Below are 25,180 nucleotides of genomic sequence, written 5' to 3'. Positions count from 1 at the left end.
TAACAAATGCCCACCCCCTCCCTTTTTAATGTCTCAGCTGCAAGTAGGGGCTGGTCATCTGTTCAAGGATAATAGCAATTGATTAGGCAGCAGAGCAGGGATGAGTAGCTGGGGAGACAGAAGCTGGGAGAGGGCAGGATTACAGACTGGGATGAGGGTCTGGAAGAAGAGCTAAGCAGATGGGAGACAAAAGGGGATCTGATGCTGAGACAACCAGGATGCGAAGGATAGGGGATGGGCCCAAACGAGGACATTTAGGTCACATCCACACCATGCATCCTGGGAACTGTAGTCTGTTAAGGCTGATGGGAAGGGTCTCCTAACAGCTCTCAGCACCCTTAACAAACTACAGTTCCCAGGATTCTTTGGAGGAAGCCCTGACTGTTAAACCGGTATTAGAGTGCTTTAAATGCACGGTGTGCAACCCTCCTTATATCATTGTGCATACTGCTTTAAAAAAATACAAGTGGACAGGCTCCTGCACCAAGGGGTACCCAATTTCCATAATCCACACTGGCTGGGGCAGATGAGAATCCAGCCATATCTGTTGTGCCACAGGCTTCCCCATTCCACTTCAGTGCATTTCCAAACAAAATTCAAACATCCTTTGAAATTGGCAGTTTCCTGAGCTTGCAAAGCAGTTCTCCAGCCAAGAAATGTGTGGAAAAAAGCACATTCTGAGGTAAAGCATGCATAAAAATGTGTATATTAGTGACAACAATATACAAAAATGCTTCATAGTATGGGAAATTGCTCTGCAAAGGTGTGCACATTAGGAGAAATCCACACTAGACACTGATTAATTTTCATGAAGACTTTTTCAAAAAAATAAATAAAATAAATTGCACACCGATGTGGAAATATGGAGTCCTGAGTTTAAGGTTGAACAAAGAGAAACCAAAATTGCCAAAGTTGCCCATCCCTATATCATCTCAATTGTTGTTATAAGCAAGGGGGGAAGTATCGTTCTTTTCCTCCATCATGCACCGTTAATAACTGTATAAGCCTCTTTTATCCTAGCTTCCTGAATCCTTAAAAAATAAGTTTTTGCTCTATGGAAAGAGACAAGATAGAAATTGAAAACAATCAATCAATCTAATGTGGAGCCCTTCAGATCTTGTTGAATCCAACACCCACCACTGCTGGGAGGGGGTTAGATTAGATGACCCTTTGGGTCCCTTCCAAGTCTTTTCTTTGATTCCTTGATTCTATGGCCATTGGCCAGGCAGGTTGGGGCTGATGGGAGTTGTAGTCCCAAACATGTAGAAGGAACGGCATTGAGCAACCCTGAAGTAAATTAAAAAAGCTGGAGATGTGGGAGCAAAAATACGAACTTAATACATATGTTGATTAACTGCCCGATGAGAAGATCATTTTGGTGCGAGGTGAGGATATTTATAGCGAGAGTAATAAAAAGAAATTGTTTTTTAGGGGAAATGAATTATTCCGGAAACGTGGGAAATTTCAAGGGGTCAAAAAAAATGGATGTACTATATTAGAAGCAAAAAACCCCTTGTTTTGATGAATTGGAAGAGCCGCAAAAAGATTCCATTGAGCACATGGATTGATAATATGGACAGATTAGCTACATACGAACGAATTGCATGTCGACGCAAAATAAGAATGGATAAATATGAAGAAATCTGGAGCAAATATTTAAGCGATAAGGCGGATAGTGGTGGGAAGTAGTGGGAGGAGAGAGAGGTGGGAAAATATTGTTAAAAAAGGTGTAGTCGTAGGTATATCAGTGTACTCCAATCTGAATTGTCAAATTGTGTTGTTATTGTTGTTATGGTTTTTGTTGTATATGTCTTTTGTGGTTGATGTTTGTATCAAAAAAAATGATTAAGCAAATAATAATTTTACAAAAGTAAATTAAAAAAATAAACCCCCAGAGCATACAATTGACAGTGAGGTGGATCCAGGTGCCATTTTGGAACTCGTCGTCACTGTTGGGTCGGTCGAGAAAGAGCACCCGGCACTCGTACCAGCCCTGGTCCTCGGCACGCAGCTGCTCAATCCAGAGAGAGGCGCCCTCTTGGATCCGCACACGACCTGCATTGCAGACAAGAAACCACAGAAGAACATGCAGGGGGTTATGGAAGCAACAACACCATCACAGGAAGCTGTGATTCCTGCACTGCAGTGCAGGGGGTCAGACGGGGGGTACTTTCTAACCCTATGATTATATGATTCTAAGACCTCAACCCAGCCCAGCAAATTTTCTTCCCCTGAAATGGAACCAATACACTGGAGGATTGGGCATGCTCAGCGGGTGCAGAATGCTGAATGACTATGGAGGGGGAATGGAGTGTCCTGGAAAAGGGCATGGCTCTCTGCCTTGAACTCTGAACAGGACACTTCACGCTGCAAGGTTTTGTTAAAGGTCCAACTTGCATTTGGAAGTCCCAAGAACCGGTAAAGGAATAGAGTGCTTCATGAAAATCCAGAATAAGGGCCCACCAAATACAAGCAGATGTGGCAGCATACCCATTGGCTGCAACCAGTACATTCTGCCTTACGTTCCTACCTAAAGCAGTCCTTTATTTACAACCATGAGGACTGGAACCCTACTTTATTTTAGGACAAGAACCATAGCTCAATGGTAGAGCATTTCCCTGCATGCGTAGGTTCCCTGTTGTCTCCCAGGTAAGGCTGGGAAAAGCTGCCAGAAATCCCACAGAGCTGCTGCCAGTCAGAGCAGGAGACACTGAGTTAGATGCACCAACGGTCTGAATCCGTTCCCTGCTTCTAACTTACTTTAAATGTGATTTTAACCACCACTAGCAGACACAAGTCAAAAGCAGCCATGGGGAGTAGCCAGAGGTGACGCTAACCTCCTTCATCCATGCTGTTTTCCTGAGGAAATCCACCCCACCCCCCCAACCCCCCAGTTACAGCTTCCAGGGAGGGAGTGCAGTGGGAATACCAGTTGCTGGGAATCACAAGTGCAGGTAAAGGGACCCCTGACCATTAGGTCCATTTGTGGCCAACTCTGGGGTTGCGGCGCTCATCTTGCTTTATTGGCAGAGGGAGCCAGCGTTTGTCTACAGACAGCTTCCAGGTCATGTGGCCAGCATGACTAAGCCGCTTCTGGTGAACCAGAGCAGCGCACGGAAACGCCGTTTACCTTCCCACCAGAGCGGTACCTATTTATCTACTTCCACTTTGACGTGCTTTCGAACTGCTAGGTTGGCAGGAGCAGGGACCAAGCAACTGGAGCTCACCCCATTGCGGGGATTCGAACCGCCGACCTTCTGATCGGCAAGTCCTAGGCTCTGTGGTTTAACCCACAGCGCCACCCGTGTCCCCTTATTTTCTTATAGGATTAGACAAATTCACAAAAGTAAAAGCTGCTGGGCTGACAATGACTACAAGCCACAGTGGCTATGTTCTCCCTCCACTGTTGGAAGTCTGTAGGCCCCTGAATACCACAGTTGGTAGGAATCGCAAGTGGGAAGAGGACTCTTGCACCCAGGTCCTGCTTGTGGGGCTTCCTATAGTCATCTGGTTGGCCTCTCCGAAGACAGGATGCTGGACTATGATTAGGCTGATCCAGCAACCGGTCCAGTCAGCTTCCGCATGTGGCCCTTCACGTCCTTTGCCTCAGGCAGCAAAATGTCTTGGGCCAGGACGGGCTTGAGAGCCTACTTCCCGCTCTCTCGGGAAGTCCTGAGAAGACCACCCTTGCTGATGCCCCCTTCCCCTCTCCCTGCCCAGCTGGGACCATGACGCTGGGAAGGAACCATTTGCTTTTGTGGGAACCGCCACGGAAAACAAAAGCCGGAGTCCAGGCCCGGGCAGCGACGCTGGGTCAGGGGTCAATTCAACAGACATTAAGTGTTACACAGTGTCTCTCCCCCTCCCAATGGGCAGGAGGGATGGGGAGCTGGAAAAAGGAGGCCAGCGAGAGTGCCATGGCGAGGGGAGGGGGTTGTATATGTGCCCCACCGACTCCCCACCCCCACCCCCTACACTTCAAAAGGGCTTTGTTCCTTAAGGAGAAACCAAGTGGGTCTCTTTTTTTCCATGCCTTGCCCTGTCTCCTCCAAACTGTGCTTCCCTCCTTTGAGCCTCAAAGAGGCAATGGTAGGCCGTATGCAACATCAGTCGTCCTCAGAACAGATCCATTGGAATTAAAGGACATAACTAATTTAGGTTTATTAATTTCAACGGGTTGTATCCAACGTTAGTCCAAGTAGATCCATTGCAAAAGAATGGACATAGGCTCATTAATTTCAAAGTGTCAGCTCTGAGTAGCACGTAGTTGGATGCAACTGAATGTGTTGTCTGCTCAGAGGAAAACTTCCTGATGCTTTGAGATGCTAGGCATTGAAATAGGCTGCCTTGGAAAGTGGCGAACTCCCCGTTATTAGAAGTTTTCAGGAAGAAATTGGAGGGGCACACGTCAGGGATGCTGGAGCAGCAGATCACCTATGAGGCAGTGTGGTGCAGTGGTTAGAGAGTTAGACTAGGACCTGGGAGACCAGGGTTGAAATCTCCACTTGGCCATTAAGCTCTCAGTGTGACTTTGGGCTAGACAACAGCTCTCAGCCTAACCTACCCCACAGGGTTGTTGGGCAGATAATACAGGGGGAGGGAGAACCATGCACTGTGCCTTGGAGGAATGGTGGGAATATCTATGTGGCCAGTTCAGTGCCCATTGCAGCCAAGACCAGCTGGAACCGGATGGTTCCAACCATACTGATTTACAATGAGACAGAGTAAGTTTTAAAGAGCTAATTTTGCCACTAGGAAACAGGCCTTCAATTAAGAAAAAAAATCAATTAACGTACTGAAATTGGGAGAGGGCAGAGAAGCCAATGCAAAGCAAAACATATCAAAGCCACTCACCCAGAGAGTCTGTTTTTGCAACAATGCGTTGCAACCAACTAAATTATACTCAGATTAGAGCCACAGAAATTAATGGACCTAAATTAGGCATGTCCATTGTTTTCAATGGGTCTGCACTGTGTAGGACTAACAATGGATACAGCCAACGCCTTCCCCTGACGGGATGGCCACAGGGAGGCCTGTGGAACAGCGAGGGGGAAGCTGATCAGCAGAGAATCAAGAGCCACTGGGCTTTTAGTTTAATGCTTGTTCTGAACCAATGATGCTAATTTTTAATTCTGCACACATACAAACCCTGATTGGAAGGAAAAGAAATCAGAGTGCAGCGTAGCAGCTAAAATGTGAGGGCATTTGCCCCCAAAACTCCTTCCTTGCAAAGGTAGTGATGAATAAAGTAATTTTCAGCCCCCCAATTCCCCCCTTCTGACCTGTTCTTTATTTTGCCTGACCGAAGGTGGCAACCCTATCAGCAACACATCTCGCTTCTGAGATCTCAGCACCTCCCTGTACCTCAGCGGCTAGGAACTTGTTCCTTTTACAACACCCCCCCCCGACCCCCGGAGGAAAAAGGCAAAAAACAAACCCACCCCAGTGTTTTATTTTTAATATAATAAAACAAAAGCAGATATGAAGGTAAATATTGTCCTAGTGCTTGCTATTCCTAAACATGAAAAACAAAATCTGCCTATCGATGCAATTAATCAGCAGCTACAATACATTAGCTTAGATAATAAAGCGATTACCATAATCATAATTTCATCACATCCACGACACCTTATAGAATGGCATTAACAAAAGAGACAGGTCCCTGCCCCAAGGACTGTACTATTCAAGATACAAAGTGGGAAGAAAACTTAGGGAGATTCCCAAATTATTGGGGGGGGGGGGGGAGGTTAGTTTTACATTGCAGCTTTTAGAAGGTAAAGTGTATTACTTCACTAGCTTCAAATTGTGGTAAGCGATCCACTCTAAGGCCTTTGGGGGCCCTTATTCTACTCAGAGGGGTGCCTACCCTGAGACACCCTGAGAAATGATCGCTGGAGCTGAGGGAGGAAAAAACACATCGTTTAGGTGGTTACTGTCAAGAACAGGATTAAGGGCTCTGGAGTCAAAGGCCAGAAAGAAAGAAAAAGCAGGCCTCAAGGAGGGATAAAAAGTAGGCCTTTAGAAAAGAGTGGAAGCCAAAGCCTTTGAGGGAACAGTCAACAATTTTAAAAACATGTTATAAATCTTTGGCTTCTTATATTTTTCTGTCATGGCCTTCTGCAATTTGTGGTTTTATAAAGACCCCCCCCCCCAACAGTAATATTTAATATACGTTGACTTATTTTCAGGATTAGGAAAAAGAAAAGCAGCTGCAGACTGTTGTTGTGCTTTGGATCATTGTAAGCCGCTTGGCCTGAAAAAGAGACAGAGATGCTTTCAAAGCTAAACTAATCAGAAACTTGCAGATATGAGTAATGAGGAGAAAATCACCCTGCTGTTACCCCAAATGGGTTTGGCAGTAGTAGCTCATCAGGCCACCCTTGTATATCAGCAGTGGTTCTGGATGACAAACTTTGCAGGGGAAAGTTGGCTTAGGAGACAGTCCAAAGTAGATGATGGAACATGACTGGGCATTTGGGAACTTTGTAGGAATTGCAATTTGACCTCCCTATTCCACCAGTAAGTGGTACAGCCACAAGGGGCAGGGCGAGAGGGGTTTCCTGACTAAGAACCGGGCATAGCTTGTTTTGACGATGGAGCGGGGAGGATAAGAAACTTAAGGAAGCAGTGACCACAACCGGCCTAATCCTGCCCCAGGGCTATTATCAGACCTGTAATCGGCTCAGCAACCCTGCAGGCATTTGGCACGGACCCAACACACACAATGACAGTGCAGGCATCATGCACTATGCCCCTAGGAGCCCCCAAGAGTTGGCCAGCCTGACCCCCTGCCACAGACTTGATAACCTGGATGTAAAGGGTTTGCAACGGATGAACACCCAAACGCTGAAAGAAATCATTCCAAGGACATCATCCCATGTCCTCATATTAAAGTTTACCAGGCCAATCACAGCCCCCCTGATTTTGGACACCATTCCAATCCAGGGCATTGTGTATGTACATGCATGAAGAAACAGCAGTCCTAATTGGCAGCTGCCACCTTCTTTTCCCACAGTGCTCCAGACCTGCGCGACATACAGGTAAAAACAAAATGGCAGCCGCTATGGCAATGGCTAGAGCCTAAGGTAAGGTTCCCAGATTTTTTTCAATGAATCCGGGGACACTTTTCAACTTCAATGGATTTTGTATGGGGACTGATTTGTAAATCCGGAGACATCTGGTAACCTTAGCCTAAGCGCCCTTCCAGGCTGGTAGCTTTTTCCATAGGTGAGTTTTGTACTGGACATCATTCTGCCTTCTAAGTTGTTCTGTGGCGCTTCCCCAACAAACCCAGAACATCTGCATTGCAGGATTTTAGCAGGAAGTTACAGGGCATGCAAATTGGAAACAAAGTCGTATGTCTGCCTCAGAGATTTTGCAGGCACAAACAACACTGAAAGTGGGATTGCATATACCACAATGAGCACAAATTGTTATGAATACACAATCTGGAGGGGCTCTAACTCTTCTACAGGAGACTGGAGGCAGGCATCAGAGCTAGGTGGGCACTTCTGGGGTACCAGGATCTGTCCAAGGGGACTGTGAGCAGATACTGGGCCTGACTCTCTCCTAGAGTGAAGTGTACCTCAATTCCAATTCCGGAAAAACAGGGCACCCTAGTGTTCAAAGTGTAAGGTAAAGGTAAAGGTAAAGGTAAAGGGACCCCTGACCATTAGGTCCACTCGTGACCAACTCTGGGGTTGCAGCGCTCATCTCGCTTTACTGGCCGAGGGAGCCTGCGTACAGCTTCCGAGTCATGTGGCCAGCATGACTAAGCTGCTTCTGGCGAACCAGAGCAGCGCACAGAAACGCCATTTACCTTCCTGCCAGAGCGGTACCTATTTATCTACTTGCACTTTGACGTGCCTTCGAACTGCTAGGTTGGCAGGAGCAGGGACCAAGCAACAGGAGCTCATCCCGTCACGGGGATTCGAACCGCCGACCTTCTGATCGGCAAGTCCTAGACTCTGTGGTTTAACCCACAGCGCCACCCGTGTCCCTGTAGGAAACACCAAAATGGGTGGTGGTGGTGGTTGGGACAGAGACTGGCTGACTAACTGCTGATGGATCTCAGCTCTGATCCAGAATGGAAATCCTTATTTTTTAATTCCTTCCTGGAAGCAATACCACATGGTTGACTTTGCACAGGTTAAGGCATTAGTTAAAGGCAGCTGCTCCAAGCTTCCCAATGCCTGGCAATGGGGAGGACCCAGGTGGAAGGATGCCTGAGGAAGTGTCTTGCTTCCAGGCTTCCCATAGGTTTTTGGCTCTCCCCTGTGAGAATGGGATGTTGGACTAGATGGGCCCTTGGCCTGATCCAGCAGGACTTCCCTTAGGTTCTCACTGCTTGGATTCCCAGATCCAGATCCTACTCCACCCAAGGGAATGGCCTTCTCCCCTCTGAACAAAGATGCCTTTGGAACAATAGATTAAACCCAGTTGATGGAGTTTAATTAGGGGGACGCCATCCCAGCCCCCTCCGCCCCTCTCTCTGAAGCCAGCCAACCAGCCAGGCTGCCTGCCTTGCCCAGCTCCCCTCCCCTCCCTTCAATCACCAGAGGGTCTTTGGCAGTTAACGAAAACCCATCAAGTGGCCTTAGCAACCGGCAACCTCCCATTGCTTAGCAACGGCCCTTTCAAAAGGCATACAAAGGTAGAATGGCCTGCCCTCCACCCCACTATGCTTAGCCACTGCCGGGTTGCACAGGAGGTGTGGAAGGCGCTGGGAAGAAGGGTGGTGCTTAGGGGTGGGGGTGGGGGGCAGAGAAATGAGTGGTTGGGGAAAGGCGGGGGGGGGAGAGGTTTTGGGAAAGACTGCACCTGCAAGGTAACAGATGCTCTTCAGCAATGGTGAGGCCATGGTAGCATTTCTCCAATCAACTAATCACTGTGCCTAACTGAGTGGCTGGGGAAATATTTGGCATTTGCAGGTTGCACCCAAACTTGGGGGTGCAGGGGGCAGGAAACGCTTCCACTTTCACTGAATAGCGGAGTCTACGGGCCCATAGTTTTCACTGTAGCGAGTTAGAATCATAGAATTGTAGAGCTGGAAGAGTGCTCAGCTAAAAGCTCTCCTATTCCAGCAGTGGCTTCCGTGAGAGCTATCTATCTATCTATCTATCTATTTATTTATTTTTAACACTATCATCATATTTCATTTATGAATCATTTCCCATGAGGCATCCTGAAACAATTTACAACAATATAATAAAAAACATGTATAAAACAATGGCATATATAAAAACAAAACAATTATATGCATGCCAAAACAGTTTAAAACGACAGCAGCACATACATAAAATCAATTCAAATCCAGTTTAGATGCCCACCCAGTGACATGGCTCCTGCTTTTTGTACGGAAGGTCCCAGGGTTCAATCCCTGGCAGTATCCCTGGAAAGCTGATGCCTGTCAGTGCAGAGAGCACTGAGTCAGATGGAACAAGGGTCTGACTTGGTTTAAGGCAGCTTCCTATTTTCCTGACTCATAGGGCTATGCCCATTTCCATACGCAGTACAGGTAACTTGCATCTTACATGGAGGTTGGCCATTGTGCGCAGAAGCCAACTGCACCTGTTTCTCCTCAAGGTCACACCTCACCTCTGGAATGAAGCAGTTGTAGAACCATTCCAGATATTATGAAGAAGTCACCCAGCAGATTCTTTTTGTTGCCTTTTAGGGCACGGGCGTATTGGGACCTGTACAACAAGCCAGGCTTTATTAAGTGTCCAGCCGCAATGCTACAGAGCAGCACAGTCACTTAAACCTTTGCACCGTTGAAGCCAAGGGCTTGGCTTTTCAGCTCTGGCAATGTAAGTCTGCTTGGACATTTTCTCCAGAAAAGCCTCACCTGCACTGAAGACTTGCTCTGGAAGCTATACTTCGTCGTCCAACAGCCGCTTTAGTCGTGCACTTTAACAGCCTCTTTGTTTGCAGATGCAGCCTCCCCTCCACATTCTTCAGGTGGAAGCGGATCTTAAAGCTGTTAAGCCAGCCTGGGCCAGCTTTAAATTCCTTGGCAGGCTGGTCCCCATCTGTGGTGGAAGATCTGACGTGGTCATAGGGGCTCAGAGCCTTTTGGTGTAAGCTGCTGCCATCCATAGGAACACATTTCTGGTCCGTGACTTCCAGCCACAAGTTTAGTGCCTTCTCCATCTTCTCCAAAGCCTTACCCCACACCTGACTGGTTATCTTTGCAGTCAGTGGTACACTTGCTGCCATAGCCCCGCGAATCTCCTTGTGCAACCTGATAGCACAGATGTTGGACTCGTTCTGGACGAATTTGTGCGCCACAGCACATGCAGACATGCCATCCCTCAAGCAGTCTAGAATGGCTAACCTCTTCCAGCATGGGAACCAAACTCCTCCTCTTCAGTTTCTCAGCAGCTGATGATGATGACTTGCATTTTGGGGCTGTTATGAAAACTAAACCTCCTCCTCTGCACTCCAAAACCCTCCATTGTCTCCCCAAACCTTTCCACAAGCTTCTGTGGCCTCCTCCTCCGACCACTCTCTCCAACCGCCACTTCTGCTCACAAAGACTGCTGGGATTCCTAGCTGTTTCCCCCAGCGATCCTGCCCAATTTTCCTCCACACGCACCATTTTCTTGCCATTTCCTCCCCCCGCACTGTGTGCACAATTTCATTTATTTATTTTTGGATTATTTTCTGGCAACATGTGTAAAGCTGTGAACACGTATGCTAAATAAGTGTACGATCAAAGTTACCTGTACCAGATGCTCCAACTATCCATGTTGACAGGGATGCTGCTGACTGTCACCTTGTAGGGAGGTATTGAAGGAGACCTTTTAAACAGTTTTATAAACTGAGATAGAAAAGCTAGGAGCCAAATGCCATCTTAAACCTGGGTTTCAGTCACTACAACTAAATGCCTAGGTGCCCCGCAGATCAGCTGATTTTTGCAGTGACACAGCATCAAAAGAGAAGCTTTCCCTGTTCAGAAAAGACAGGGGAGGAATCAGTTGATCCCAACAAAAAGTACTTTGAACACAGGAGTCTCTAGGGTCAACATTGGCTCAAGGGGGACACCCCCCCTCCAAGCAATGCACCCACTCCTTCATTTCGAACTTGGGACAGGAGAACAATCAAACAAATAATACCAATCAAATGAAGAAAAGAATCAGCTAAACTCCCTCAGCAGAAGAATGTACAGCACATTCCAGCAAGCTCCTTGGCTCAAACTAGTCAGATTCCCACAAGTGGCTGTTAAACAAGGGTGGCCAGACAGTCGGGCTGAGAAGCCTCTCTTAAAAGCCGGTGACCCGGAAAAAAGGAAGAAGAAAGAGAAGGGGAAAGAGACAGGCAGATATTTGTCACAGTAACCACCCCACAAGAGGTTCAGCTCAGGCCTCAGACTGCAAAGCAAGCTTCTCCCATCAGCTCCACATTCATACCACACAGCGTCGCTGAGCTCAGATCAGGACAGCTTTGACCCCATCACAGCCAAGTCCAGAGTTCAGGTGCCTCTAGACTGCCAGCATTTTGTGCAAAGGATTTGAGTGCACACTGAGAAATGTAGTTTTGTGCAATTAAAGTGGATCGAAGCCTTCTGTTGCCTTGGTGCAACAAATCCACTGTCAACAAAGAAACTGACTTTTTTATTTACTTGCATTTATGTAGATATCAAATATCACAATACAGTACAGAACAGAACAGAAAAGCACAGTATAAACAATTAAGAGAAAAACGTTGGTTGGCAAAGGATCTCAGGTTCTGCCTAAGACATCTAAAAGCAAACAAGTATGATTCCTGCTGAACCACTATTGCCAAGGTTTTCCACAGGGGGTGGGGATGGGGGTCTGCCACACTAAAGGCCTGGCCCCTGGTAAATGACACCTGAAATTCGGGTGTGTGTGTGTGGGACCATAAAAAGTACCCCATCCAAAGACCTCGGCAACAGAGATGGTCCATAAAGAATCAGGCATTTTGGGGCCAAGTTGTTTTAAGGCTTTGGAAATTAACACAATAACCCTGAACTTCACCCAGCAGCAAACTGACAACCAGTGCTGACTTTCTGCAGTTTGGAAAGTGATGGGGAAATGCACTGAAAAGTGTAGGATTACTAACAACTAACAGGAAGACATATGGGTAAATGCAGGATAATGCTCATTGGCATATAACCTCCCTGCAAACACGTCAGAGTGAATGCTCAATAAAGGCAGCATACAGCCTAACCACAGCATAAGCTTTGTGCAAGCAAACCAGGTTGTCTGGAGGAGCACCCATGTCCCAAGACCTCATTCAACACCCTGAATCATCTCCAAAACACATGAATGTGATAAGAAGCTGCAAACCACTTTTTGGCTCAATAGCATATTTACCTGCTCCACAACTGGCATTCACAGGCCAGAGAATCCCCACTGCTGTGATGGGAAAGACATGTTGCTGCCAGAGACCCTGGAGAACTGCTGTCAGTCAAAGCAGACAGTAATGAGCTAGACGGACAAATATTCTGACCTTGGTATTAAGACAGTTGCCTAGGTTTTCTTGCTTTTAAGGAGATTAAGTACTGCCCAATTAAGAAGTCAGTTCTGACAATGAAGAAGTCAACCCCCAAGTTTATTTCAGTACCAGCTAGAAAGCATGTTGAACTGGTCTTGGGAATGATGATTTGAATGTGGTGGGTTTGGTACAGCATTGAGCACTCCCATCCCCCTTGAGGGAAGGCAATCAAGTTCAGGGGTGGAAGACATGCTCTGAATGCAGAAGGACCCAGACTGAAACTCCAGTTAGTAAGCCGGCAGGGTTGGGGAAGATCCTTCTCTCCTTAAGAATTTGGAGAGCTGCTACCCTCTATGGATGAATGTTTTGGCTCAGTGTAAAGGTGGCTTCATATCTCTGCATCTTTCCTTTTCTTTTAACAAGCATGATGCATGTTTATGAAAGGGCTATCCAAGACATCTAGCTGCTGGAGATGTCATAGGGGCAATGCAGATTAAAAACATACAATGTTTTCTTACAATGTCCTATATGGGCAAATTTTTAGTAGAGGGATCAACACAGCTGTATGGTGAAAAATCTTAAATTTGCAGAGGAAAATATCCTTCTGAATTATACACCTAACAAAGGAACAATATGTATGGAATCTCCATGCCCTTAACTATGGCAAAAAGACTGGTATTGATGAACTGGAAGAATAAAAATGGGGCTTCTTTTAACAAATGGATAGAAGATATGTAGAATCTGGCATCACATGAACAAGTTGTGTACAAACGTAGACTTGCCATGGACAAATTTAGTGATATTTGGATGGGCAATAGCAGTCCCTTTCTAGCTTTTATTTTTCGTCCTAAGTTCAGTTCTCACATTTACACACCAGTTTGTGATTGTTTTTAAGTCCTCATGAAAATCCAGCAGCATTTATAGTGTGGCTGTCTCCTCATATGCACAACTTTGTGTATATTAATGTGCACAGTTTTGCAAAGCTGCTTCCTCTTATATAATGCACCTTTGCCTGCCATTTTCACTCACATATGCATTTTCCCACACAGTTCACCCTAGTGTATGCATTTTCCCACGTTACTTGGCTGGAGAATTGCACTGCAAAGTTCAGAGAAGGGCAGATTTCAAAAGGATGGCTATGTTTTGGTTCACAATTGTTTTGGAAACTGCGAATTAGGCTAAGTTTGCCTTTCGATGAGAACTTTTCCATTGTCCCTACTGAGCAGCAGGGGCAGACTGAAGTTCTCCATAAAGCAGTCTGAGAAAAGGCATAGAGAAGCTCAGATCTTTGCATGGCCAATGCCTTGCTATCGCCAACATCAGCAGCCAGGTGCGCCCACTGGGGGCCCCTTACCCAAGACTCTCCCAAAACCTGGAGCCTGCAGGGAAGAGGGTGGGGGATGGAGTCAAGAGATCTCTCGGTTGCTTCACATGGCATAAACAAATAGGCCGGCCAGCCTCACTGCCATAAAGCCACAACTGTCAATATTACCACCCATAAAAAGAAGACCATGGACCCAACCCCACCCGTAATTACAACCTCCAACAGGAAGAAAGTCAACAGAGAGAAAGTCTGGTTTTCAAAAGCTCTCCATTTGCTCTCTGAAAATAAACACAGTGTGAAAGAAATGCAGACCAGTAGTAACCTTGACTGCGCTATTTGCATGTGTGTGCATGTGTCTATGTTAAACGGTGCTCCTAGGACTGTGGAAAAGGCCTGCATGAAGCTGGAAGATTCAGGACAGGCAACAGGAGGTACTTCTTCACATGGCACTTAGCTAAACTCGCTCCCACAAGATGCATTGACAGTCACCAACTCGGAAAGCTTTAGACAAATTCATGGAGGACGAGGCCTTTAGCCACAGCGGCTATGTCCTCCTTTCACTGTTGGAGGTAGCATGCCACTGCACTCAGGTCTTGCTTGTGGGCTTCCCATAGGCATCTAGTTTGGCTGCTTTGAAGAAAAGATGCCTGATCCAGCAGGGCTCCTTTTCTTATGCTCTTGCATTTCAGTCAGGGTGAATTACACCCTGGATTGCAACAGCTTGGAGTCAAAGGCAGCAGAGTGGGCTGTAATGTTTCTCACTACAGGTATGCAATTGATGTTCACAAATATTCCCAAGATTCTAGCCCTGCCTGCTCCTTGTTTTCTACCTGCAGGGACGTCTTTTAACCAGGGGAGTGAGCTTCCTCACACCTGTGGTTCAGAGTAACGACAGACCATTCTACCACAGCGAGCGTCTGCCACTGGGGTGGGCCGGTGGCTGTTCCAAACCAGGATGTGAGCTTGTGAACAGTTTGCTGTGTTCAGAATTGCAGCCCATCCCAACCGAAGCTAATTTCCTGCCCTTCAAATGAACTTATTAAATGAGTTTTACAATCTGGGGTAGGGCCAAGCCCAAGCAGTAGCAAACATATTCCTGGAATGGAAATCAGAGAGTGGAACTCAACGCTGAGCTAAGGAAACAAAGATTTCTGCTTGCCAGGCAGAATGATCTTCTCTCCCCTCAACTACCCTGTTCTGGGGGTTCTTCCACTACCCCCAGAGCCGATTTGGGGGATGGCACAAGAGGGTGGAAGCCCTCATTGCGTTAGCTCGACTCATTGTGACTAGTCCCACTAGCACAGATATTTACTTGAATCCAGCCCAGGGTATCCCCTAGGACAGACACGTCCAACTCCCAAGAGGTAAAAAAACTGGCAGCGATCTACCCATTGTCATTGGAGGGAGGAGGAGTGTGTGTGGGGTGGGTGGGTGGAAGCGGGGGGAGATTGACCAGAGTTGTTGAACTTTTCTTGTAAAGGGTTGCCCACAGTTGTTGAGCTTATTTGGGGGGGGGCAGGGTTCTTAAGGTATTTTTTTTGGGGGGGGTGTCAAACATTGATCACCAGCCTGTCCTACGCTGCCCCTCGCATGCGTCACGCTTAATTGCAATTGCTGCCTCGCTAAGCTCCCCTTGCTGCTGCTGCGGCAGCGGAGGGACCTGGCGTCGGGGGACAGGGGGCAGTGACATTCCTTGCCCACTTTATTTCATCCCATGATCGACCACAATCACCCACGATCTACCAGGATCACCCTGGGGATCTACCTGTCGATCGCGGTCGACTGGTTGGACGTGTCTGCCCTAGGAGACTGGGAGTTTTGTAGAGTTGGACGGGACCCAAGTGTCATCTAGTCCAACACCCTGCAATGCAGGAATCACAGCTCAAGAAACCCTGAAAGATGGCCATCCAACTTCTTTTTAAAAACCTCCAGTGAAGGAGAGCCCACCACCATCTCCAACTCCTCCTGCCATTTGCCTAATCCACTTATAAAGCCATCTAAGCCAGCAGCCATCACCCCATCTTGCGGCATAGTGTTCCGTAAGTTAAACTTATGGAACTGTCTCTCCCTCCCCCCCCCCCCCCGTTCTGCATTTGTTACCAATCAACTTTACTGTGGCCACTGCAAGTTCTAGTGTTATGAGAGAGGGCAGAGGAAAAATTATCCACACCATTCTTCATCTCACTTCACCACCGTTTTTAATGATTGCTTTCTTTCAACACTGCAACAACATCACATTGATATTTTATGAGGGCTCTTTCTCTCTGTGTATGTATATGAGATATATACATACATATACATACACACCACATGCACACTTATAAACAATAATAAACTTTTTATAAAATGCGGCAGCCACTCATGTTCAATGCTGGCTCAAGGCCTCCTAGGGCCTCTCTTGCCAACAGACTCCTCAGGCTTTTGCAAAGGGCCACCTGGGAACCATGGCAACACAGTTTGAAATCCTTTCGGCTGACCTTGACAGTTCAAAAGGAAAAAGAAAACAGAGAGAGAGAGAGAGAAAGGGGCTGCTGTTCCACTCAGCAGACCCACCCACCTCTTTCACTCTCGAAGGCCCCAGCCGAGGGCCTCTCCTTCACCTCCAAGCCCACCCACCCACCCACCCCAAACCACGAGGGAGTGCTGAAGACGGACAGCCCGCTGTCATGGGAACCGTCCAGAACACCATCCCGCCCCCTGAGCTTCCCACACCACAGGCCCTGCCAGCTTTTGCAATAAGGGCGTTTGGGAGAGATTGAAGGATCGCCCCCCCACTCCACACACAGGGTGAACCCTCCGAGATGCTTTTGGCTTCCCTACTCCCATTGGCCACAGCCGGCATTGGCCAATGCTGGGAGTTGCAGGGCGACATCAGGAGGGCAACAGGTGGCTACCCCGATCCCACGTGAGGTGCCAGGGCTTGGTTGGCCTCCCTGCTCTGGAGAATTAAAGCAGCATTTCTTAAGTTGGGTGTGGGCGTGTCTGCATGTCAACAGTTTTACGTGTCTTTTGACCAATAGAGCAGGGGTTTACGAACCCCCGGCATTGCAGAAAGGAAGGAATGGAGATTCCGACGGATGTTATAGCTGTGCCAGGCCCACAAGGCCATCTTGAAATGGTGGAAAGATGTTAAGGGTGTGAAAGCAGCCCTGCTGCCTCAGGCCAGTGGCCCACCTAGTCCGGCATCCTGTTCTTACAGTGGCCAATAAAACGTCTCTGGGAAGCCCACAAATGGAACCTAAGCACAAACTCCTTTTTTTTCGATTCCCAGCAACTGGCATTCAGGGACAGACTGTCTCCAACACTGGAGCAGAACACAGCCCTTGTGGCTAGTAGCCACTGGCAGCCTTATCCCCTATCAGTCTCCAGTCAGATGGGTGGGGTACAAGTAATCATTTTATGATGTTGATGATGTCTGCTTCTTATGCAGTTTCCTCATTTCCAGTCCTTCTCTAGGTTCTTCTTTAAAAGCAAAGGACTTATCTGTTGAGATCACATAAGCACCAGGAACCTGCACTGTATAGAAAAGCTAACTACAGCAATTGTTGTAATTTGGAGGTATCTGTTAGGCAAATGTTTTAAACTTGGCCACTGGCTTGCAAACCAGGAGGAGGCCAGGCCTTTTCACCCTCGAGCCCCAGGGGTCAGCCCAGCCTTGGACTATATGTCATTAGTTTTGCAGCTGGCTTCTTTTGCCTGAAGTGTTTTTAATGAAGGTATTTTGTGGGGCAAGGATGACAGGAACACAAAAGAATTCTTCTCACTTCACTCCCCACCAGGAGTCTTTCCATATGCAATCCAAGGTGCTCACTTCTTGGTGTTCAAAAGCGCTAAATCACATGTTAATCAGTGGAGATTGGTCCATTAGTTCCCATATGGGAATCTGCCCCATTGACCTCATTCTGCTCCTAGGCAGTCTCCACCTGCCTGCCTTTGCATCCAAGTCCAGGGCTTGGCACTGCCTGCCAGCTTCTTCCTCCTCAGTCTCAGGGTTGCCACTACAGGACTCCGTAAGGGGGGAAACTAGGACCAGTTGGCTCTGCTTGCCATTGGCTCTGACTCCAACTACTGTGGGGCTCCAGCCCTGCCTGCCTCAATAGGCACCAGCCACCACTTGTGTTAATCCATCCATCCATCCATAACAACAACAACAACAACAACAACAACAACAACAACAACAACACTGTTATTTATATGCTGCCCATCTGACTGGGTTGCCCCAGCCACTCTGGGCAGCTCCCAACAAAGTGTTAAAAGCGCAATGAAAAATCAACCGTTAAAAACTTCTCTAAACAGGGCTGTTTTCAGGTGTCTACAGGAAGTCATATAATCGTTTATCTCCTCGACAACTGATAGGAGGGGGTTCCACAGGGCAGGCGCCACTGCTGAGAAGACCCTCTGCCTGGTTCCCTGTAGCTTCCCATCTTACAGTGAGGGAACCCCCAGAAGGTCTTTGGAGCTGGACCTCAATGTCCAGGCTGGAAGATCTGCCACCTTCAGAAGTGCAGGGGATGGAGGGCCTGGAGAGGATAGAGGCTGGATAGCTCAGCTGGTTAGAAAGTGTGGTGCTGATAACACCAAGGTTGCAGGTTCGATCCCCATAAGCGACAGCTGCATATTCCTCAATTGCATGCGGTTGGGCAAGATGATTCTCAGGGTTCATTCCAACTGTATGATTCTATGATAAGATGGGCTTCCTCTGCGGCAGCCCCTAAATTGCGGAACTCCCTCCTAACAGAAGAGCATCCAGCATCTTCACCCTGGCCTTTGACAGTTAAAGGGATTTTGTTTTTAGGGACCCACCTCTTCTGCTGAATTTACACCATTCTGTTCCATCTTACTTGTTTTTCTTGTATATTATTGTTGTCACCTACTTTGATACCTTACGGTGAAGGTGAGGTAAGAAACCTTATTGATATGTAATAATTATAACACCCAGCCAGCCAGCACGAGACATCGCTCCCTTCTTCTAATTAAAGAGCAGGAGATCCTGTGGCCCACGCAGCCACTTTTATTAAGGCTGACGGGCTTCCCAGGGGAATCTGCCAGTGGCCCACTTTAAATACCCAATAGGAGAACATCCCCCTCCTACGCCACGGCTGCTGCTGCTGCAGCCCCATCTCCAAATCCCCAGTGCCGCCAATTAATAGCTAGGCTGAAAATCCCCTCCCAGAGAACAACCTTGGAATGACCCACCAGCACGGAGGCTGAACATTACAGCATGCAAAAGGCAGAACACTCTTTTGCACACACACACACAATTCTCCAGGCCCTGGGCTCCAATGACCCTTTGGAACCTATCAACTAAAAAAACTATGCTTAAGCGGGGGGGGAGGGGGAACGGGGGTTGTTAGCCCACAGCATACCAAAAAATATATATGAGTTTTTCAAAGTAAATTGAGGACTAGAAACTTAAAGCAATAGGTTTTTTTTTCCAGTTTGGGACTGAAGCAGGGTGACGCTTAGAGTCCCAAGAAGTAGCATTGTTCAGATAATACACAAACACAGTTCAGTAAATCCATAGTTGTACACACACACACACACACACACACACACGAACTGACTAATATCAAGGCTTCTTTGGGCTGGACAAATAATGAAGCCTGTAAGATACAGTGGGTTTTTAATTCATTTTTAAAAGTATCTTGAGGACTAGCACCTTGCTCTTTTGAAAGCAGAGCTTCTCAGAGCCTTTGGAATGAAGCAGGTAGTGCACAAAAGCTGCTTCAGTATGAACATAGCAGCTGAGATCCGAAGGGCCACAGTGCAGTCTTAGAGCACGTTGCTTTCCATGCAGAAGATCACAGGTTCAATCCCTGGAACCTTCACTTAAAAGGATCACATAGCACGGTAGTGGAAAAGACATTCTCTCCAGAGATTGCACTTGGCACCTTCTGTGTGCAAATCACAGTGCACAGCTCACATTGTGCAGACGACACACATCAGGGAAGGGCCACCAATCAGTGGTAGAGCTCATGCTTTGTGCATAAAAGATTCCAGGTTCAACGTTGAAAGAGACCCTGGAGGGCTGCGGCCATGTCAGTGTAGACAAAACTGAGCGAGATGGACCAATAGTCTGGTTAACAAAAATCAGCCCTTGATTCAGATCCATAAGGACTGGAGTTGTTATTTTTAAAAGGAGAGCCACGTCATACAGGAAGTACCAGGTTCAATCCCTGACATTTCCAGACAGAGACGAGAGCTGTTGCCAGACCAAAAATGCTAAGCTAGATTGTGAGACAGGATGACTGATTCTACCTAAAGCAGCTGCCTGTGTACTTTCTACGTTGCTCTGCGGTGCCACTTGCCACCTCACAGGAAAGGCCAAACACACAAACCAAAGGTCTCCTTCCAAAAACCTCTGTGCGCCTTAACAGAAGATCTGTCTAGGTAGGAAAGCTCCCAAAACAACACTGGTGTGGTTGGGCAGAGATGCTTATGGGTAGTCAGAATGCATGCATGTGTACAAACAAACGCACAAACACACCATCCCCACCCACCATTCCCAGAGAGACCCCCAACCCCCTGCTCCATCTCTCCCTCCATCCCCGCTTCCCCACCCAGCAGGAGCTGCCAAGCAGCCAAGGCTTCGAGGCAGGATTAGGAGATTAGAAAGAAACAAAGGGGCCTGCAAGCAGCATCCATCTGACCTTTGTGCCCCCACCAAGAAAAGGCCCTTTGTGCAGGCCCCGGCCCCAGCCCCTTCTCTTTCCCAGCCCATCAACAGAGCCGCTCCTTCCGTCTCCTTGCTCGCATCCTCTTGCTCTGCAGCCCCTTGCGGGAGCATCGCAGGACACCGGTTGCTCATATAATCGCCGTCTGTGGGGTTAGGGGGAGTTCGGAAGCTGCTTTGATAGGAGGTCAGGCTAGTCTTTTGTAAGTTGCCTTGGGAGGGCTTTGCCACAAATGGCAGGGTACAAGTACCTTAAATAAAACAAACAGTTGCGTCTGTTTGGCTAGTGCACGGAACCTGTGATGATCCAGATGTTACTGAACTGCGACTCCCATCACCCCTGGCCATAGGCCATGCTTGCCGGGGCTGATGGGAGCTGCAGTTCAGCAAGACAGAGCATGAGACTCTTGATCTCAGGGTAGTGGGTTCGAGTCTCACATTGGGCAAAAGATTCCTGCATTGCAGAGGGTTGGACTAGATGTCCCTTCCAACTCTACAATTCTATGATTCCATGAGAAGATCTGAAGGCCCAGAGGTTCCCTACACCTGTGTTAATGGCTCTCTGACAGAGGAAAGACTTCCCATCTCCTTTTTTAAGTGGAGAGGCCGAGGATTGAACCTGGGACCTTCTGAATGCAAAGCAGGCGTTCTGCCGCTGAGCTGTTGCGCCAGGCATGGTGGCAGTGGTCAGTAAGGTCAGGCCAGGCGCTGGACTGAGGACCTCAGGAACTGAAGAGGGTCCCTCACTGGCCCAGCTGCATCACTATTTCCAGTCTCTCCTGAGGGACAGCCCAAATGCTTCATGTTTGTTAAGGGTGCTGGGATTTATAGTTCTGCAACAAACTACAGTTCCCAGGATTCTTTGAGAGTGGCCATGACTCTTAAAAGAGGTATAAAAGTGCTTTAAACAGTGAACTAATCACCAGGCTTAATTCTTGGGCTGCTCTTTCATGTGAAAGTGACAGGTAACCTTTCCGAACCTGGTGCGCTCCAGAAGTTTTGGATTACAACAGGTCAGGGCTTATGGGAGTTGTAGCTCAAAAGGGCACCAGGTTGGGGAAAGCTGTGATAGATGAAATACAATTCCTTCCCGTCTGGCCCCCTTCAGGATAGTCCAGGCTCCTTCCCTGAATATTCTGGTTTTCGATTAAAAAGCCTCTAGTCCTCTTACTTGCAGGTGCAATGAAAATATGTCCAGCGTTATTGTACAGTTAAGTAGTACAGCTCAGTAAATTGTAATACAATTAAATGATTATAAACACATTAGGCTACCTGTAGTTACGTTATATCTGTTCTGCAAGACTCCATAGCCTGCTAGGCCCCTCACTCTAGGGTTGCCATATTTCAAACAAATTGTTGACTTTTTATTTAGAAAATTCCCAAAGTTGTTGAGTTGTTTTTTGTTTTTTTGTAAGGCATCCCAACTCCCATAAGCCCTAGCCAGTGGTCTGGAGATGATGGGACTTGTAGTCCGGCAACTTTCTTTTCTTTTCTTTTCTCTCCCCCCCCCCCGGGGCAATTCTGTATCTTTAAATGCCTCATCATGCCTAGTTTGTGCCTCAGCCAGTATATACTCCAGAACAAACATCTAATGTGCCCCCCCAACCATTTGTCCAGGCCAATGCCTTACCCAAAAAGACCCAAGCAAATGCACTGAAACAAATCACAGAAATTGCAAGCATTTTCAATACGAATAGCTCTTCCTAGTTTCTCTGTCTCTCTCGCACACAGGGATTGAAGCGGTGCCTGCTCCCAAGCCCAGGGGGTGCGAAGCAAAAGTGTGCCCAGCCCTTCATCTCCTCATCCCCCAACTCACTACCACCACCACCACCAGCCCGTCAATAAAGGGGTGGGTGGTGGGCAGACTGTGCTTGGGGCATTTCCTGCCTTGCTTCAGCAGGCACCCATTGATGCATGCAAAGCCCCTTTCCCTTGGGGAGCCAGCATCCCCGTCCGCCCGCCCCACTGCAGGCTCAGTAGCGCAGACCTCTCTGCAGCCCAGGGTGATGGGGGCTGGTTGGATCTGCACGCTGTCTCTGATCAGATCAGACAGTGTAGGGTGGGTAACTCATGACAAGGGAACCCCACCTGTCACTCTGCGTGGCCAGCCAAGCGTCCCTCCTGAGTACCTTGCGTTAGACGCATACTAGCTCCACGCCACCGAATTATGCATGGTGCGGAAGAAGTTGATAGGAAAGAAAGGGTGAAAACTTCCCTCTAACACTGGAACTCTGGGAACATCCGATGAAGCTGAATGCTGCAAGATTCCAGGACAGACAAAAGACAGAACTTCTTCACACGGCACAAAGTAAAACTACAGGTTTTTGCTTCCAGTGGAGGCTGTGACGGCCACCAACCTGGCCGGCTTGAAAGCAGGATTAAACAACAGCATGGGGGTGAGGAATGGCTACTGGCTACAATGGCTTGTCCTCCCTTCACGGTCAGAGGCAATGTAGCTCTGAATTCCAACTGCTGGAAACAACAGGTTGGGAGAGTAGCTGCTGCGTTCAGCAGCTCCTGCTTTTGGTTTCCCCAAAGGCCTCTAAGCTGGCCATTGTGAGATCAGGATGCTGGATTAGATGGGCCACTCGCCAGCCTCTCCTTATGTCCTTGTTTTCTTACAGGTAACTCCCACCTGGACCAATGGGAGTGTGAGCATTGTGGACAAACGCCAGCTCCCTTGGCCTGTAGCGAGATAAGCGCCGCACCCCATAGTTGCCTTTGACTGGACTTAACCGTCCAGGTGTCCATTACCTTTTTATTAAGCATATGACAAAATCTTTTATTAGTTAACAAAAATGTATGGGTTGTTTTGTTTTAACCTGATCACATTTCTTATTTGTTCAAGTTTGCAGCTCTGGCTGAGAGTGTGTGTCACAATTTGGTTTGATGTGCACAAAAACAAGATGAGAAACTCATCAAATGCCAAAAAACCAACAAGCGTCTAGAGTTGAGGCCCTGGTCCCCATCCCCCGACTGGTCTTGCCTCCTTCTGTTCCCCTTTGGCTTCTTCTATCAATCAAAATATAAAACCCTACTAAAGCTCTTCAGGACAAACTTGCTCTGTAAAATCACCTTGACATACGTGAAAACAAAGTCATAAATTAATAAATAATAATGATTTTTTAAAAAGTCCAGTACATTGTGAGTAGGGAGTCTGTGGCCCTGCAGATGTTGTTGGACTCCAACTCCCATCAGCCACATCCAGCATGGCCAGAGATCAGGGATGATGGGAGCTGTAGTTCAGCAACATCTGGAGAACCAGAAGTTCTGCATCCCTACTTTATTCCTTTTTTGGAGAGGAGGGGGAGGAAACAGAACCTAGTTAGTTCTGCCATGGCCCGGTTATTATCAGATTGTGATAATATGGAAGCAGGCTTTTAAACTGGTGGTGCCAGTGCTGTGGAATGCCCACCCTACTGAAAGACGAGAGGCCCCATCAGTAGTGCTGGCATGCTGCCAACCCTTGGAGACCCACCTGTTTAGGCAAGCATTCCTCTGAACTTGAAGCTACAGATGTAATCGTTTTTAACTGTTTTAATTTTTACGCTTTTAATCTGGCTTTTTTATTGCATATTTTCATTGCAGGTGTTTTCAATGCTTTGTGGAAATTATTTTAACGTATATTAAAGAATACACAATGTTACATTCCATATGATTTCTTTTAGTATTTTAAACTTGGGCACCTTGGCAGAAAATGCAATAAATAAATTCATATTTCAATTAATGTACAAATTGTATAATTGATTTTTTCACTTGTAAACCCCGTATAAGCCATTTTGTCATGTAAGTGGCATATAAAGTTAATAATCAATAATAATAAAAGGAAGGGTAGGCAGCGAAGCCGACTCACCTACGTACTCCGGATCCACACGTGGGGAATAGAGGCCGAATTTGATAAAGATGGGGAGGAGGAAGCCAAAACGCACCCACTCAATAACATAGAGGGGAGGAGTCGCTTCGTCTGGCTTCAGTAGGTCGCAGCCCAAAATGGCGCTCTCTCCCGTCCGGCCAATCACAGCACGGGGCTCTGCTTCACGGGTACCTGCTAGTGGTAAAGTCAGAAGCACATTTTATTTTATTTTTTCTATTTATTCCATGGAATTTATATACCACTTGATTGTAGGGGGGGGGGACCCTCAAAGTGGTTTACCAAAAAGGCAAACAAAGGCTTTCCGTGCAGCCTTGAAAAAAGGCTTCCAAAAGTTTTAAAAGTTCTAGTCCAGAGGCTGGCATGCCTTTGGGGGCCCGTAGGCACACCTGGATTTTTGAGTAACTGCTGTCACAAAATGGCTGCCAAAAGGGGTTTCGCACACACAAAATGGCTGCGACATCGAAAAGGAAAAAAGAGAGGCAATAGGGGAGAAATCACCTATATAAGCCAACACCACACTTGGTTAAAGAGAAGCTCTTTGCACCTTTCCTCTGTTTGGATGGGGCCGGGAGTCCAATTCTAGTATTCAATTAAAAGTTTACATGTTCAGTGTAGGTGAGGCTGAAACAGCGTGAAAAAGAACTGAACAAGAACACCAAACAGCCTCTCACGCATTGTGTAGTTTTGAGAGAATATTGTCCCGTCTAGCCCTGACCTGGTACCAGACACCCCCAAGGCCGAGGACCTCAAGCAACGGGAGGGGACCCCTGAATCCAATGCTGAAGATTCCCTTGAGGGGCTCTCTGGCTTGATACCTGGAACTGTCATGAGGAGGAGGAAGAGATGGGGC

At 47.4% G+C, this 25,180-nt stretch overlaps 1 protein-coding gene and 2 long non-coding RNA genes across 3 annotated transcripts in view; 2 read left to right on the top strand and 1 right to left on the bottom strand.

Moving 5' to 3' along the window:
- The window catches only part of LOC308465687, an 86,045-nt gene that overhangs the window by 6,958 nt on the left and 53,907 nt on the right, over nt 1-25,180 (top strand). The window lies entirely within an intron of this gene.
- The window catches only part of IGSF9 (immunoglobulin superfamily member 9), a 61,268-nt gene that overhangs the window by 26,208 nt on the left and 9,880 nt on the right, over nt 1-25,180 (bottom strand). Inside the window, exons 3-4 of the mRNA XM_080985760.1 lie at nt 24,310-24,504; nt 1,903-2,055 (exon numbers count right to left, since the gene is read on the bottom strand). Of these exons, the coding sequence (XP_080841886.1) occupies nt 1,903-2,055; nt 24,310-24,504 (348 nt within the window). The remainder of the gene's footprint in view (nt 1-1,902; nt 2,056-24,309; nt 24,505-25,180) is intronic.
- LOC308465686 lies at nt 5,455-24,183 on the top strand. The gene is made up of 3 exons (XR_013980540.1): nt 5,455-6,010; nt 7,016-7,085; nt 23,081-24,183. It is a non-coding gene; the product is annotated as an uncharacterized lncRNA (long non-coding RNA).

Source organism: Podarcis pityusensis (genome assembly GCF_964106645.2).
Source record: "Podarcis pityusensis genome assembly, chromosome: 16".
Classification (NCBI taxonomy): Eukaryota; Metazoa; Chordata; class Lepidosauria; order Squamata; family Lacertidae; genus Podarcis; species Podarcis pityusensis.
Note: the sequence above shows the minus strand (reverse complement) of the source record. Positions and strands in the feature narration are given on the sequence as shown.